Source organism: Falco biarmicus, chromosome Z (genome assembly GCF_023638135.1).
Source record: "Falco biarmicus isolate bFalBia1 chromosome Z, bFalBia1.pri, whole genome shotgun sequence".
NCBI lineage: Eukaryota > Metazoa > Chordata > Aves > Falconiformes > Falconidae > Falco > Falco biarmicus.
Genome location: NC_079311.1, coordinates 75,507,872 through 75,525,142, shown reverse-complemented (window position 1 = coordinate 75,525,142; position 17,271 = coordinate 75,507,872). Strand labels below are relative to the sequence as shown.

General features: G+C 52.9%; 1 protein-coding gene across 1 annotated transcript in view; it reads left to right on the top strand.

The window, feature by feature from the left end:
* Window positions 1-3,750: 3,750 nt before the first annotated feature.
* Window positions 3,751-17,271, top strand: part of CNTFR (ciliary neurotrophic factor receptor) — a 207,770-nt gene continuing 194,249 nt past the window's right edge. Inside the window, 1 exon segment of the mRNA XM_056325558.1 lies at window positions 3,751-3,929. Coding sequence (XP_056181533.1) covers window positions 3,831-3,929 — 99 coding nt within the window. The 5' untranslated portion in view covers window positions 3,751-3,830.

The window sequence follows — 17,271 nt, the reverse complement described above, 5'->3', positions numbered from 1 at the left end:
TGATCTTGCTTTCCCCTCTTGCTCCTCGTGGGGAGCATTTGCTGAGAAGATGATTAAATTGGGCTGGTAAAAAGCTCGTCGGCTCCGTAGCTCCCATCTTTTTCTGCTTCTTTGCAAGATCATTTGTACTTTTTTCTGGCCTGCGGCATGCCAGGTCAGCTGCTTTCTTTGCCTACCCTGTACGTTTCTTTACCATTGTTGTGGGGGTTTTCCCCCTTCAGAGAATCTCTTTTGTGCAAAGGCAAGAGACAAGGCTCCTAGCTCAGCCTGCTGTGTTGTTGTTCGCCTGAAGTCCAGCAGGAATTCAAGGAATGGTTCCCCACGTCTCCTATTCACCTTGCTCCTGCCAGTGGCAAGGGGTCGGGCAGGGGTCGGATATTTTGGGGAAGCCGTGAGCGAGGAGCGCAGGCTTAGGGGCTGATGTGAACTCAGGGATTTTAGGCGACTGAAACTCATCTGAGGGTTGCCTGCCAGTAGTTCAGTGCAGGAATTTGGGTATTTTGCTTTGAACAAATGATTCACCAGTAATCATTCAATCAGCTCTCCTGATGGTTGAATAATCTGTGAGTAATTTAGTCAGATGTTCGCCACGAATCAAATAAATGGTTTGGAAAGACACTGGCTCAGACTCTTACCCAGCTTTGGGGTACGACCACGCAAGTGCTGTCCCCTGAGCTTTGGCCCCAGGCATTCAAGAGATCTGTGTTGCTTTACAATTGGCCAAGTCCAGCTTAAAAAGTTCAGGATCTGACCATGGCTCAGCTCTACCATACTCTCGCCACGCAGCTGTGAAGCATCCGTTCTGCTTAGGGTACCACTGCTGCTGGAGGCAGGTGGATGGCATGTAAAGGGGTAGAGTGACATCTTTAGTGATAGTCTCCTGGTCGAACATGAATGTATGGGCTTGTGACAAGTCCCCTGTTTTCTCCAGGTGGCTCCCACTGTGATACAGTGGGTGGGAAAAGCAGCCCACGGTGATGGCCTGATGTTGGCTCATAAGTTAGTGGAGACTCATTTCCCTAGGTCCAGCTCTCTTCCTGGACCTACTGGTGCTGCAGCATCTTTCCATCCCTGTCCCCATGAAAACACCTGCTCTCCTGACACATTTCCCAGTGGCATCTGAGAGCTGCTGCTTCTTGCACAGCTCATACTCCTCTTTTTTTCAGCCCTGATCCTAGCTGGCAGCAGGGCTGGAGGGATGAAGAGGTAGAAAAAAAAGTTAGGATTTTCTTTCCTTTTCTTCCATTTTCTGACTATTTCAATCTGGTCCAGAGTCTCTAGGCAGGAGGATCATTTTGCAGCTCTGCTGCGACCTGCTGAACACCCTTGGACACGTCCTTTCTCTGCTTTTAGTTTTCCCTCCTGTTTTTTCAGGATCTGCTATTAACTATCACAAATTCCCCCAGAGACCCAACATGCTGTTTATTCCTCATGGATAAACCCAGTAGCAATAAACAGATAATTTACTGTGGACCTTCATTGGAGACAAAACATCATTATTTCCATCTGATTAATAGTGGCTTCAGTAGCATCAATGAAAAACTAGACGAAACCTGGCTTCCGCTCAGCCCCCTTCCTCTGCTTGTGTGACATTGTGTGGGGTCAGAACTGCAGGGAGAGGTGGTATCTTTAATTTGGTCAAGATATATCTAGTTGGAACAAGAGATTGGCTTTTGTAGGTTTGCCCAAAGATTGCCGTTTGGGGGGGGGGGGGGGGGGGGGGCATTGCCTTAAGAGGAAGAAAGTGTTGTTGTTGCTGTTACTACTGTTGTTTTCTGCAGAGCAAGAGAAGTCCTGGGATGCCAGGGGAAGTGGGAACATGCTAATGGGAATATTTCTCCCAACTCCTCTCTGCAGAGTTTTCTCACATGCGTTGTTTCCTGAGTCACAGGGGTTTGTGCTGGGAATGCTTGGATATCTGGAAACTGAAACAGCCCTTACTGCTGACCTGAATGTTGACGTCCAGGGAGCAGTACTCCAACCTTGCCACAGCCCCAAGGTGCGGGCCAAGGCAAAGACTCCATAATGAATTGTAGGGGTCCACAGGGCTCCTGAGAAAGCCCCTGTCAGCATCAGTCTCTGCCCTTCACTGGCACCTAGCCCACGGCAGCGAACAGGCTATTTCTCCATGGGCATTTGTCTCTTCCAGGCTGGGGAAACCTAGGTATGTATCTGCACTCTGGCAGCCAAGCAGGGGATGTGTCTGGGAAGGGCTATTCCCTCCAGACCCCTCCTCGCCCCATGGCAGCTCCCCGCCAGTGCTACTGTGGTGCTTTTCCCCACATTCCCCCCTAGACGTGTCCAATCATCTGTGCAGGTGGCAGGAGTTGTGGGGAGGTGGGAGCCCTTTCAGGGGTGCCTTCTCGTCAGCCTCCTGCCCACACTGCCCCTCTTTGCCCTGAGGCTGCTCGGCTGTCCTTGCTCACCCTCCCCTTTGGCTCCCACTCGTTTGGCCTCACTGCTGCTTTAATTTTAGCAATTCCTTGGAAAGAGTCATTTTCCATAACTCAGCTCGGAGCGAAGCCCTCTGCCTGCCAGCTCTGCCTTCTCACACGTGTTGCTGGCGTGCCCCAGCAGCACACGCCTGCACCTGCCCAGCCAGGCCTGCCTGTCCCAGCCCTTTGCACACCAAAGCCTCACACCCGGCTCCCCTCCCCGCTTGGCACGTTTCAGCCTGGCACTCCCAATTCCATTGTGCTGGAGTGGGTGCCCTGGCCTGGCAGACCTGGCCCGGCTGCATAGCCACCCCTGCAGCGTCTGCCTTGTCAGAAGTCACTGTGCACTGCAGAAGGGGATGTCTGCTGCCTTCGCCCTGCAGACCCCCCACATGTGTGACTGCCCCCGGTCTTTACCTGCGATGGGAAATGAGGCGGCCCCACGCCATGGGGGACCCCACTGCCATGGGGGTGCGATGGATGGGCAGGGTGGGTTTGTTCGGCGTGCACCAGCAAGTTGCATTTGAGTGGGAAAGGTGGGTGCACGTGTGGGCAGGCTGCCTCGCTTGTGCACTGGTTGTGCAAGAGGGTGTGGGGGCCCAGCCGTGTGTGTGTTGGGCGTTCAGTTGTGCGGGGGGGTGTGTGTGTGTGCAAGGGGTGAGTGCGGTGCCTTCCTTTCAGCCTGCTTCTGCGTGTGGTGCTTTCGTTGTGCACTCCGAGAGAGTGCTTGTGCAAGGATGTGCACGGTGGCATGCATGGGAATGTTAGTGCAGTGCCTTCGTTTGGGTCTGCATCTCTTAATGGTGGTGGTGGGAGTGTGCGGAGGGTGCATTGTGCAAGACAGTGTGTGCGTGGCTCCATGTGTGCGGGGCACGTGGGAGTGTGCATGTGCATGCAGGGGGCTGCGAGCATGCTGCCTTCACTCGGGTCTGCGTCTCGGAGGAGGTGGGGGGACTTGCAGTGTGCCCCTGACCCATGTACGCAGGGACCGTGTGGTGCACGGTGTGTGAGTGTGTGTGCGTGGCTCCGTGCTTGCGGCGCTTTCACGAGTGTGCTCCGCCGTGTGCGCGTGCAAGGGCGGCGGGGGGGAGGCGGGGGGGGCGGGCGTGTACGTGTGTGCGGTGCCTCCCTCCGGCTCCGCATCCGCGGGGAGGTGGGGGGTGGGGGGCTGCGTGTCCGCAAGGGCGTGTGCCAGGGCGCGTGTGCAAGGGCTCACGCGTGGTCGGTGGCGGCCGCGCCGGGGGGGCGCGGGGTGTGCGTGTCCGTGCGGGCGTGGGGCGGGTGCGCGCGGCGGGGCCGGGAGCGCGTCCGCGGCGCTGTGCCGGGGGGTGCGGGCTGAGCTCATCGCTGGCTCCCCGGCGCTCCTTACCAGTGGCTTCTGCGGTCACATGGGTTATGTGCTGGAGTTTAAAAGAGCTTATAGCCCCCGAGCCGGTGCAGAAGCAGCCGGTGGTTGCATGGGGTAGTGCCGGGAGCGCCGGTGAGGAGGGCGCCGTGAGTACCGGGCGGCCGGGGCCGGAGGGCGGGGCGGGGCTCCCCCCACCGCGGGACGGGGGAGGCGGCGGGCGGGGGTCAGCGGAGGCGAGCCCCGGTGAGCCCCGGTGCCCGCCGCCGAAGCGCCGCTGGGAGACGAAAAGGGGGAGGGGGGGGGGGGGGGTCAGCGGGATCGCTCGCGTCCCCCCCGCCCCGCCCGTGCTGCCGCCCGCCCCGCACCCGCGCACCTTTCCCCGCGCGCCCTGCCCGCGCGTGTCCGCGCGCCGGCGTAGCCCGCGCGCCGCCCCCCGCGCCACCGGGGCACGGGCGAAGCCCGCGAGGAAACAATTCGGGCGACTTCGGTGCTCCGCCGCGCGCGCGGGGGCGGGGGGGGACGGGGGGACGACGGGACGGGGCCGCGGGGCTGGGGCGGCACCGCACCCCGCGGGGCAGCGGGGGCCGCGGCGGGGGAGCGCGGCGGGACCCCCCTCCCGGCCGGGCGGGCATCGCGGGCGGCACCAGGTTGGAGCTGGGGAGGGATGACCCCGCTGCATTGCATGAGCCGGGCTGCAGCCGAGGTGGCTCTTTGTAAACGGGAGCCCGTGGGTTTGCTGGGCGGGAGAGCAGACCTTTTCTTCGTTTCTCCAAAGGCGCAACCTGCCCTTTCCTCTGTTGTGGCAGTGCCGATATTTTTTTTTTTCTTCTTTTTCTTTTTTTTTTTCTTTTTTTTCTTGAGGGGGTGGTGTGATTTTATAAAAAAAGCGCCTGCATGGCGCTTCTGTGAAACTGCTGTCCCTGGGCTAGGCAGTTCATCCCGAGCATGAGTACGAGGGCTGCTTTCCAGAATTGCATAATGCTCACCGATCCCTTTGCTGCACAAACTCACTGACATTTCCAGATCTTGGTGACTTCCCCCACCGCAATCTTAAAACCAGATTGGGACTCCAACCAGTGCGTGAGCTAATTTTTGCTGCCTTCGCTGGGGACAGAACCTGGTCTGCGTGTTTCGGCTTCCCTGGATCCTCTGGCAGTTGTTTCCTGATCTGCTAAACTTTTTTGGTATAAAGATCAGCACTTCTCCTTCACTCTCTTAGAAAGCCCCTTTCTTTCCCACCCTGTGCTTCTAGACAATGTAGAGGGTCTGTACAGAGCGCAGGTTGCAGAAGGGGGACTGCCTGTGAAGCTAGTTGATTTCTTTTTCACGTCTCTTTGTGTTTTAATTTGTGGGATAGTCGAGGAGGTCCTTTCCTCAGATTGCTTTTTGCTCAGGAACTTGCTGAGTTCTACTAGGATTTTGCTAATTTAACTCTGACTGTGCACACTCTCAGTGCACGCCTGTTTACCTCTGTGAGGGACGGGACCTGCAGACGCTGCTGCTGGTCCTGCTGGCTGTGTGTGCCGGCAGCGAGGCAGAGACCACTGGCTGCTTCCTGCGAAACACACGAATCTGTGGGAGCAGCCGTTCTTGCTCCGTGCCCCTCCATGAGGAGCTAGAGCTTTGCCGTGATGGCTGGAGGTGTGCAAGGGATGCTTGTGTCTGACCGGGCATCTTGCTGGGATCAGGTCCTGGCACCAGGGCTCACTGAGGAGGGTGGACTTTTCCAAGACAGGCTGTGCTGTGGAAATGAAAGCCCGGTGCCTAGCAGACTTCTTTGCAACAGCCCTTTAGGATAACTTCATCAGAGCCTGTTGTCAGAGCAGGCCAAGCCACGATCTGATGATTGTGCGTTATCTTTTGTCTGATTTACCCCAAAAGGACCTGATCCTGCCAAAGTGCTGCATCCCTGTCCCCATGGAAGGTGCTTAGCGCACCTCCTGGGGGACTTGGGAGGGAAGAAGCCCTGTATCAGAGTGTCGGGGCCACAAAGCTTGTGATACACATACATGTGCAAATAACTGCAGCGGAGGCTCAGCTTTTGGAGATGTGGCCAACTCTCCGAAGCCAGCAGCAGGAGTTTTATGGGTGCGAGCCCCAGCTCCTGGCCACTGTTGGTTAATTCCCTGGCAGGCCAGAGGAATGCATCCTGCTCCAGCTCGGGCTGGGGCTGGGTGTGCGCCTGGGGAGCCTGTCTCTCGGCTCTGTCGTTTATTATTGCTGCTGCTGCCATTATGCCTGACAGATGGGAGTTGCTGAGTAATGTGCTGTTTGTGTGTAAATATCCGAGTGCTCACAGCTGAGCTCACGCCTGCGACTTTGCAGGAAGCCGTCTCAGCACCTTTCCCCTGTGAAGACCTGGGAGCGCAAAGGCATCCTTCTGTGGGGACCTTCCCACTGCTCCCAGCAGCTTTAGCCTTCGCTCTCCGCTGCTTTCCTGCAAGCGAGAAGCCTCCATCCTCTCGGGTTAACACAGAGGCCCTGCTGCTTTCCTGAGTGTGAGTCAGGGGTGGGAAAGGGCTCTGCATGTGTGTGTGTGCATGCATGCATGTGTGTGTGCACACCTTCTTAGGCACCAAGGCACAGTTGCTTCCAAGGGTCCTTCTCCTAGGCAGAAAGAGTTTCGAGGACTTTGTGTATTTTGGTAGAGACGGTCATGCATAACTAGGAAAGACGGTTTATTTTGGGTTGGTCTGGGGTTTTTTTGCCTACCTACTCAGCCCCAAGCTCCCCTTAATTTCATCCCATTACTGCTGAAGATGCTGAATTATTCCTTCCCATATCATTTTCATCCCATTTGCAGATTAGCATCTGACTGCTTCTGTCAGTACTTGCTCAGCCCAGCTAGACTGATCGCAGCTCTTCTAATCTCCCCTTGTAAATCAATCCCTTCTGCCTCCTGATCATTTTTGTCGCTCGTTTTTCTGAAATCCCTCCAATTTGTCCATTTTGTGTCAGTGACGTATGCCTGGCCCTAAACATGATGTATACCAGGCATGGCAGCGTGAGGGAAGGACACCTTCTCCCCTCCCACCCCGCTGGGGCTTGTGATGCTTTGTCAGCACTGAACTGAGTTACTTCCCCATTATTCTAAGCTATAGTCCCTGCTCGGTGTTGCAGAAGAAAGCAGCATACCCAGGTCAGTGCCCTGGGGAGAGTTTTCTCCAAATTTTGGTGATGAGTTTTTTAGGTTTGCTTGCATGCTGCCAGCACAAGCTGGAAGGGGCTGGTGCTGTAGGTGCTGTCGGTGGAGTCTCCCCACAAGAACCAATTGTTGAATGAGGAGGGATGAGCAAAATAAGGGAGGGCAAGCTGCATCAAGGCTGCTGGGGAAATGGGGAAACTGAGGTGCATGCCTGGGCTCAATGTACATTTCCTGTGCTGACATCCAGTGTGTGCCTCTTGTTTAGGTGCTCTGTGTGCGGGGTCTGGTCCTAGTTGCACCCATTAGTATTGCAGCCAGCATGGGCATTTTTTCAGGAGATGCTGGATCTTGTCACTGGTCAGAGCAGGCTGGCAGGCAGGGATGCTGTGTTCTGGGCTGGTTTTGTGCATTGCTTCTCATGCTAATGGCCAGAGCTTGATGCCACAGGTGCTGTCATGGGGAGGAAACAGGGACTTTGTGCAAAGGCAGTGGTGTCTTTTATTCATGCACTTAAGTTTTGTCATCCTGAGCTCCTAGCAGCGAGCGTTCCCATTCCCTGGAAGGGTTTGCCCTTCCAAGGACCATCTATTTTTAGGAGGAGTTGTATTCTGGACAGTGTCCACTGCAGATACTCTCTGCCTCCTCCTCTTGGCCCCTCGCCAGGGACAGCACTCGGGCTATCTGCCGGCGGGGCAGATCTTGCTGAGGCGTGACAGGGGTGGCACCGTGCCGGGCACGGGGACACTCGGGGGGCTATTGGTGCCTCGAGGGTGCTCGGGAGCACCAGAAGGCTCACGCTGCCCTTCACCTGAACTGTTGGAAACGGCACTGAATTGTGCTATAGGCAGCAGGAGGACACGGTGCCGGCTTGACTGTAGGATGGGTGAGGGCCGGCACTGCCTGGGCCAGGTGGTACCCGGTGCCGGTCTGTTCGCCAGGATGACACTAGGGGGCACGAGATCTGCTGGAATCCCTTTGTCGGGGATGGGGACGGAGGATGCAGAGCTGCTCTTGACCCTTCAAGCCCGTACATCATCCCCCCTGCACGTTTTGCAGGAACCCGAGTGTTAAACCACAAGGGCCGCCCCGGGTAAGTCGTCCTGCGGCGGGGGCAGGACGCGGCTCCGGCTGGATGGCGCATCCCGCAGGAGCAGCGCGAGCGAGGATGGGAGCGCCCAGCCGCAAACATCTCCGGAGGGAGCGAGGGGGAGATGGACGCGGCCGGAGTGCCAGGGAGTCTCCGGGGGGTTCGGGAAATCCAGGAAAACACCTAGCATGGTTTTAATGCCCCTCCGGAGGCATTGTCCAGGACGGGGATTAAGTTAGGTGCAGGGCTGGCTTTCAAGATGCAGTGTGTCATGGTTTCATTTTCTGCTGGATGTAAAGTTCACGCATGGTGTCTCCTCAGGGTCATGTTTTCCCAAAGCAGCAGAAACTTTAGAGTCTGATTTAAAGAATGGTTCTGATCGATTCAAAACGTGTGTGTGTGTGTATATATATATTATACATATGTATCCATGTATATATCTGGGTAGGGTGCAAAGAATGTGTTTTTGAAAGTATGTTTATGCATTTCTGCTTACATTCAGCTGTAATATTGTCTTCTGTCCTTAAAATCTATTATTCCAGCTGTGAATGTGTGTATCTATATTAAAACACTGTATACTGGAGTCTCTCTCTCTTGTTATAAAAAAACTCGTGAAAAGCAAATAAAGAGACATTGTTCTTATAGCAGGCTTGGAAGGACTCAATATTTATCTTCTATGAATTTTGATAGTTTTTGTTCAGCATGTTTGCAGTTATGATGGTGGGTGGTGGGTTTTTTTTGCCTATCTACTTAAAATTTTGTGCTAGTGGAAAAATGAAAACATTCAGATCGTTTCCGTTTATTCATTACTTAATGAAAACAGAAATCAAGCTTCTGGATTGAAATGTTGATGCTTGATAACATTCTGGAATATTAATTTCTAAACATTTTTTTTTAATGCCTCCTGTTGCCAGATACCAGGCTCCTTTGCTGGAGCCCTGCTTCTTGTGCAAGCCCCCAGGCAATACTTTTAGTAGGACACTGACATATCACAAATACTCCAGTTCTCCTAGAAAAGGCTTTGCTGACTGTTGTTGAAAGTAGCAATAGGATGGCTAGAAATGGGAGATCAGAGGAGGATGACGCTGCTGCGTCAGTGCATTTGCTTTGTGCCTCTGATGGCGGTTTTGTGTCTGACCGTGTGGGTGCGTGCCTGTGTGGATGCGAGGGGCACTTCCCCAGCTGATGTATGAGCCAGGGCTGAGGACCAGGAGTTTATTTCAAAATGCCTTGTGAAGTGGAAGGAGGTCCAAGAAGAAATGCCAAGTCTACTTTTATCAGTCAATTAGGGATCGTATCCAAAGGCGTGACGTGGCTTGAAGAGGAGAGGGTGATTTGTCTGAAGGTGTTACCTAATTAGAGGGTATCATCGGGCTCTAATTAGCCGTGACACCCTAAAGATGTCATCCAAGCCCTCTTGAGGCACCACTGATGCCGCGGCATGGCTGTGAACTGTCTTGGGCAGTGTGGCCATCCATGGCTGGGGCTGCCACCCTCCAGCTCCAGTCCAGATGCTGGCACTGGAAGAAGCTGTTTTCCTTCAGGTGACTGGTGATGCCCTCTGGGGCTGCTGCCAGGATCGAGTGATTTTTGTAAAGTCGCAGAATGAAAGGAAAGCTGCAGCACTTGGAAGAATTAACACTGATGCCCATTACGTGGGAAATCTCTCACTCTTCCCCACGGGGATTGCTTTCTGCTGCTCCCTGCTCAGTGGAGGCTGGAGGAGGAAGGCTGTAAAGGTTTGCAATAAATGATGCTGTACTGTAGTCATGGCTGCATTTGCAGCAGCTGGTGGAGGGATCATGACCCCTCTCTGAGCATTGCCTTACAGACGGGGGATCAACTGAAATCTGGCTAGCCCAGACCTGGTTGCATTTAAATACTATGCAACACCCCCTGTGAGGGGGGAATTAGTGGGGCTAGTGGTGTAAGAAGTGGTGGGTGAGAGGGAGAGGCTGCAGGGGGACCTCTGGCCCAATGCTGGGAGCAACTGTGCAGCCTGGACCTCCGCTGGCCCAAACCCAGGTGGTGGCTGGTTTGTTGACACCGAGAGGAGGGATGGGTGGCTGCTCCAGGACCACTCTCACTCCTTCCTTTTTATCCAGCAAGTCAATTGGTATTTACTGAGTCAGTTCACTCTGCCCCATGAGGAGAGGACAGCAGGAGTTGTCCATTCCCACCAGTGGTGCTAAGAGCCAGTAGGAGCCAGGTGGAGCCGGGGGGTTGGCTGGTGGATTAATGTGGAGAGCAGAGCTCATTGTCATTTCCAGCACGTGTAAGCAAAAGCATCCTCTCTTCTATCAGGGCTGAGGTCCTCACCACTGTGACAGCCCTCTGAATTGTCAGGAGGGTTTGAATCCAGTCCCTCAGCACCCAAATGCCCCCCTAAGGAGGGGAGGAAGGAGCTACTGTTATTCCTGCTTCCATGGGAAGAGAAGGAGGTCCCTGGGGAGAGACAGGGTCAGATGCATGTTTCATCAGTGCTGTGAGCAGCCTCAGTCTGCAGAGGGACTGGTGGCCAGCTTTGCTTTTGTAGGTAGTATCACAAGCCCCCTAAATTAAACGCACAACCAGGCACATCCCTATGCTAGCCATTACCAGAGGGATGCGCCTGCTTTTAATTATGTGGGTGTTAAACCAGTGAATGCCTTTTGTTCACAAAGTTGCAGCCTGGTGTTTTCCTACTTCGCGTGGTCTCTGGTGTCTTTCCCAGTCTCTGGAGCACGGGTGAGAATAACCTGGGAGACTGGAGGTAGTAACTTGGTAGGACTGTCTTGGCCATACGGGGCTGACCCACCCAGCTATCCCTACTCCATATTGCCATGGCTTGCTAGTGCTGCAGGGGGACACTACATTTTGGGGTACTGTGGTGCCATGTTATAGGTGATGGATGGGGAGGTAGAGAAGGTAGCTGCTTTTTGTCGACTACGTCTTCTTTGCTTGAAAAATAGCTTCTTTTGGGGTGACCACTAAGGCTACATGCTTTGCAAATGCCCAGCAGCACAGCTATGGATGAACCAGGCTGATCCCTGCCCAAATCCCATGCAGGCACAGCAGCTATTGCATGCTGCGTGGGATCATCTGTGAGAGGTGTAAAGCTCCCTTTGCTGGACTTTTTCAAGATGATCAATGCAGAAGGGGGGATCTGCTGCTGCTGCTTGCCTGCCTGTTTGGAGAAGGCAGGCTGGGCTGGGTTCCTTGGGGCCAGGCGTGAGCATTCACTTGTGAAATTAAACAATATTACATATAATAAAACAACCTTGTGTCTACTTGGAAAATAGGTGTACTCTCTGCACCATGGTCCTTTTGTCCATGCTCTAAAAAATGTCGATGGTAATGAGGACACATCCCCTCCTGTGGTTAGAGCATGATTCTCGGATGCAAAGGGCAGGCAGCCTGTGCCAGACTTTGCCAATGTGTGATTTGCCTTCCTTTGTGCATCTGAACTAAAGGCTTGAAAAATAAATACATTAAGAAGAAAGAGAGAGAACAAAATGCTGCTGCTGCTCTGAGATTTGATCAAAAAAAGCTCTGTCCAGTCCTCCGGGCTTCTCACTTAGCAAAGAGCTCTAGAAATAACAGCGTTATGGCAAGGGTGCACCCTCAAATAACTATAAACAAATAAAATTGCAGGGGGGGCGGGGGGCAGTTTTGTTCTGGAGGCACCTGGACAGAGTGCATTTTGGATTGTTTTGCTCCCCAAAGGGTGAGTTATTCTCACTCCCTGAATACGAGGCCCTTCAAAGCTGCCTGAGACGGCTCGGCTTTGACATCCATGCCTTGGCATGGTAAATGCGTGTATTGGTGGGAGGCTGTTTGATTTGAAAACCTGGCTGGGGGGGGTGGGAGAAGTTGCACTGAACAGCGGCCGCTGTTTTTCACAGCTCTCTTGTGCTGCGATTCAGAGCGGTTTCCTCTTGCCTTGTAGCCCGAACATGTGCGGGGCGGCCGATTCCCCACACGTGTTGCACAGACACGTTTCCGTGCAGGCTCTTTGTGCCTGCCCACCTATTTGCAGCTGGGGGAGCTGAAGCTGCTTTTTCTTGTGATTCATAAAAAAGTCTCTCTCTGGATAGAATTGTCTGTGCTTTTATTGACCTGGTTCCAGGAACGACAAGAGGCTTTTCCGTCTCCTGGATGCATGATTTCTGCAAGGGCTCTGGAGCAGGGGCCAGCTCTTGCTGCTGGTGTGTTTCCAGTCCTCCTAACGTGATTAGTTTGACAGGCCCATTGGGTATGTTGGTGAGTCTAGTTTTCATTTCATGCATGAAAGTAAGTGCTGTGACAGGGCACAGAGCATCGGCTAATGCTGAAATCTTTGCAGCAGGGAGCATATTGGCTGGACAATATTTCTGGCCATGCCAAAGAAGTGCTATACCACCTGGCAGAAGCCCCTTTCTCTTTTGATGGGGCATTTCTGTAATATCCCAACTATTAGGATGGTGGGATATAGAAAGGCTTCCCCTTTTCGGCTGCAGTTGGTGTTACTTTGCCAGGAGAAGATACAGTCTGAGCTCCATGAAACCCTAGTGTTGCAGGACATCCCAAGCATGCACCTGGGGTTTCCCAATGGAAGTTTCCATCCTTTAGAAGTCCAGCAAGCTGCCACCAACCATTTCCCATCCGCACACCCTGCCTGCTGGGCTCTGGTTTGGTGCACGTTGCCCTCTCCCAGCGGTGCTAAGACACACCAAGTTCTTGGGGCTTGTTTAGGTGGGATGAGGACTGCCAGGGGGATAACTGATGCTCCATATCCCTACTCTGCATAGTGCTTTTTGCTGTATAGACACATCTGCTGCACCCCAGCCCACTTTGCTTTGGATCAGTGACTTCAGGTTCACCCTAGCTTGTCTCCTTTGCAAAGCAAGGATGAAGAAAAACTTCTCCAACAGCCATGGTGGGTCCTTGACTTCAAGGGCAATATGGTATTTATGCTTCCTAGTATTGGCACATCTTTATCTGCAGTCAGGCTAGCAGTTCTGGGGTTTTTTCCTGGTAGGGATGCCTTATGCACAAGGGAGAGCCAGTTGTGCACTGATGGGCTTGCTGTCTCCCCAGGGCTGGCAGAGGGAGAAAGGAGAAGATGATGTAACTTGTCCAGGTCTGAGGTGTCAACGGCAAGGAAATGGGTTGATGATTTTGACTTCCCCTTTTACAACAAGGAATTGGGATGGTCTGACCTGCCTTTGGGTCTAGGACCCAAACAAGAGGTTCAGTTTATTGCACATCTGCATTTAGGTTTGGAGGGTTCCACACGGCTACTTGCTGTACCAGGGTCAGCCTTTTACCTTGCCACCACCTGGGGTTGCAGGAAAGCCCCAGAGCAGAGCTGGTTGCAGAAAACCAGATTTCTTGAGCTGCTCACAGCTTGTGCCAGCTGCAGGACACGTTAGTAAATACTGTGTGTAGACCAAAGCAGGGCATCCGGCTCTCTGTGCAGCACTGTGTGGTTATCTGTTTGTTTCCAGTTCTTCTGGCACCTAAACCCCTGAGACGACATTTAAAAGCTTTACGTTTTTCCTCTCTTGCCAGTTCCACATCAAATTTGCTGAGTTGTCAAGCTGAAGATGCTTTTCTTCTAAGTGCTGGCCCTGCAACAGCTCACCCTGCTCCACCCCTGCCTTGCAGGAGTCCAGCTGGGTTCCTCCTGCTTCTGCCGTCACTGTCAGTAACGTGTGGGGGCTGGAGCAAGAGCTCTGTTGGTGGATGTGTGAAGAGAAACAGATTTTAGCTTCCTTTTTTGCCTGTTGCTCAAGCCATGCTGGAATCAGCTGGCGGTGGGTGTTCAAAACCAGCAGAACCAGGGTTTGTACTGGAAAAGAGTGCTGGGATGGATTGGGCAATGGTAAGGACTTAAATGCAATGCCCTCCTCCTCCTCAAGGCTGCATTTGACCTAGTTCTTAGTGGTGAGTGTCTGTGTGATGAGCTGGTGGGTTCTCAGCAGACTGCCAGGAGGCTGGGCATCTGCCTTGAGACAACCAGGACGATTGACACTAATCAGTGGCTCGTCTGCTGGATTTCAACAAGTAAGGAGAGTGCTTGTCCGTGTGTGGTGAGTAAATTGCTCTCTTGTCCCCAGAGGCTGTCATTCTAGTGCTTTGCCATGCTCCGCTGGCAGGGAGCGGCACCAGAGGATGCCTCTGTTGCTGCTGTCTGCCTTGGGGACAAGCACAGACACGTGTCTCCAGCGGGAAGTCAGCTTGGGGAGAGGAGATTCCTCCCCAGAACGTGCATTTGCAAGCTCTAGTGTGTCATAGTCTCTCCCAGACAATCACAACCTTCTGCCACCATGTGAGCTGAGCTCAGCACCTGTTTCCTGGTGTAAGAAGGCAATGGTGTCACCTCTGCTCTGGTGCTGCTGGTGCAGAGAGTCAGGGTTGGCAGCAGGTGCTGGATCTGGAGCCATCCCTTGGTCCCAGCATCAGCAGCCAGCTACAGCTTTAGCCCTCAGAGTGCTCTGGGGGGCTTTGTCCAGTATGGTTTTTAAAACAATCGATTCCTCTTGTGCAAGCCTGGTCCCTGACCAGGCCTGATGATAATGTCAGTCAGAGCCAGCTGTACTTTACTGGCTTTTGCCAGGTTCTCACCTCCCACTTTATACCCACCAGACCCTGCATGGTGTCTGTTGGGAGCTGTCTCAGCTGTCTATGAGCAGCATTTTCCAGGAGGGATGGCAGTTCAGAGGATACCACATAACTCAGTAGGGTGACGCCAGTTTAACCTGGCTGATGGCCCTTTTGCAGCTCTGGCACTAGCCACCATACCCATGGAGGACACCAAGCAGCTGCTAGACAGCAGACACATGCATCTTGGCTTTTAAGGGCAGAGTCAGCACATGTGGATGGAGCATGGCTGTGGCACAAGCAATTACAGTGTTGACTTCAACAGCCAGAAGCCAGAGGTTACTGCTGTCACCCAGGTTAGGAGATGGAGGAATTTAATTATCATTCTAACTTCTTCCAGAAGTAGCTTGGATGTCTCAGCAACACACAGCTTTCTAAAATTGACAAGACGGAAGAAAAACACAGGACCTCTCCTTTTGCTGAGTTGTGGCCAATTAACCCTTTTAGCCATACTGTGCCCAGATGGTGTGACCAGGCTCCCTGGGGCTCTGGATCATCTCTCTGAAGACACTCTTGGGCACAGCCATGACCACAGAGCAGCAGGCAGCACCTCCTCCCTTCTGCAGAGGTGAGATCTGCCCTATGTAGAGCCTCTGCCTTGGTAGTGCTGGGTTTCAAAGCGCTGCCTGCTCACTGTTGTCCCCCTGCAATTGCTGCTGCGGACATTAATTTTTCCCAGATTTCTGCTTCCCTTTGAATATCTCTGCTATGGATCGTTTTCCTTGCATGTGTTAGCTGGTATTTTCCCAAAGCTGAGTCTTGTGCTATTTCCTGCCTGTCTTTCTATGATTTCTCTTGCTCCCTCTTCTGTTATCCTTACATCCACCTTGGTCTTTGCTTCTGCTCACTTTAGAGGAGACTATTTGCGTATCTTGTTCCAAAAAGTTGTAAGAAGTGAAGAACTGGCCATTTAAAGATGAGAAATCCTGCCAACCTGCATGTTGCTTAGCACATCCCCAGCTGGAGAAAAGTGACTCAAGTCCCACGATAGCCAGGGTGGCAGGATAAATCAGGTGTTTTGGGGGTGTGGAGAGCCCTGCAAGGAAGGAGGGGCTGCAGGGCAGGTGTTGGCAGTGATTTGCAAGGGCTGTGAGGTGATGCTTCTGGCTGCAGCAGTGGATGGAGGTTAGCTGGGAGCCCCTGTAATGGGGGGTCTGAAGGACCAAGAGGCAACGGGTGAGTAAGGGTGAGGCTGTGAGGCCAGGCTGGGTAAAAGGGGTGTTTTCTCTGTGGTGGTGTAGCTGGGGTTTCATGCTGAGGAGAGTGGGTGGGTAGGTGGTAGTCTTAAAAACTAGTTGGCTTGTCCTTTAGCTGTGTTTTTCCACAATTCTCTGTAGCTTCCCAAGTGCAAATTTACTTTAGGCTTGGAGTCACCTCTGTGTAATCTATTCCTCTTAACTGTGGGCTGCTGCTCAAGCTGAGGCTGTATGTGGACTGTGTGATAACTTTTTTTGTGTGGCTCCTTGTTTAGGTCTTGCCTCATTAATTGCTAGTTGTAGTTTTTTATCTCTTCCAGCAGCTGCTCGTTTGTCTTCCCTGAAGGAGAGGGAGGTTGCAGTAAGTGGGACAGGATTGCTACAAATCCCCTGGGCCGCACAGTGTGCCCTGAGCTGGGGACAGAGCATCCCAAGTGTCGGGTCCTCTTGCTTTGCCCTAGTTCTCATGCAGATGATTGTGCTGTGGCACCTCCAAAGGGGGCTGGGCAGCCCTGTTTGCAGGAGGCGGCAGAAACAGGGAGGTTTACAAGAGGACTGAGTGGAAGGGGTGGCTTTTCCATCTGGACCAATGAGCCCCTTTGTGCACCCCTTTTTTAGATCTTGCCTGCCTTGTACATACACTTCATCACAGTAGTGGGACAATGCTGCTTTTCCCAAAGCCTGGTGCCCGGGGGCCATCACCTTGTGCTACAAGCTTAGGGGCCAGACAGCAGCTCAAAGACTAAATATATCTGCTGCTGTATCTCTTGGCTTCTATAAAAGTAAATCTTACAGAGGTAACTTTTTGCTGTGCAATTCTTTGGGCAGGTTCTACTGCCATTTCCACTGAGATAGCATTTGGCTAACACAGCCAAACATGAGTGGAACAGGCCTGGAGCTGTACAGAAAGTGATTAAGATAAGGCAGGGTTATGATTTGCCTGTCTGATCCTGAAGATTTGTGCACTATTTAGTGTCTGTAGCAGGAGGTCAGCAGCCTCCTGATAATTTTCATTAGATTAGTCGGGCAGGATAATCACCTGCTCAGAAAAAAACAACTTGACACTGTCTGTACAATAGTTGGGGTTTAACTGAAAATAAATAGTCTTGTAATTACAAGGACATTGTCAAGGTCAAGAGGATCAAAGATTCACTTTCTTTTTTCCTCTGGTATGTTTACAGAGATCCTGCAATTCTTTCTGAGATTTTTTTTTTTTCCTCCCTTAAATTCAAATCAAGAGCTTCAAAGCTCTTAAAGGAAATTCAACACTTCCACAGCAGTGGACGTGAGTGGTGTTGCAATAGCCCAGTGTTGCTTATGCCCTGCTGCAGCTGAGTGACCCCATGCTAATAAGCAGGGCACTCACTAGCAAGCTGGGAGTGCGTGCCGCCAGCCAAGCAGACCTAACCGGGACAGAGATGCTCTTCCCTCATCAT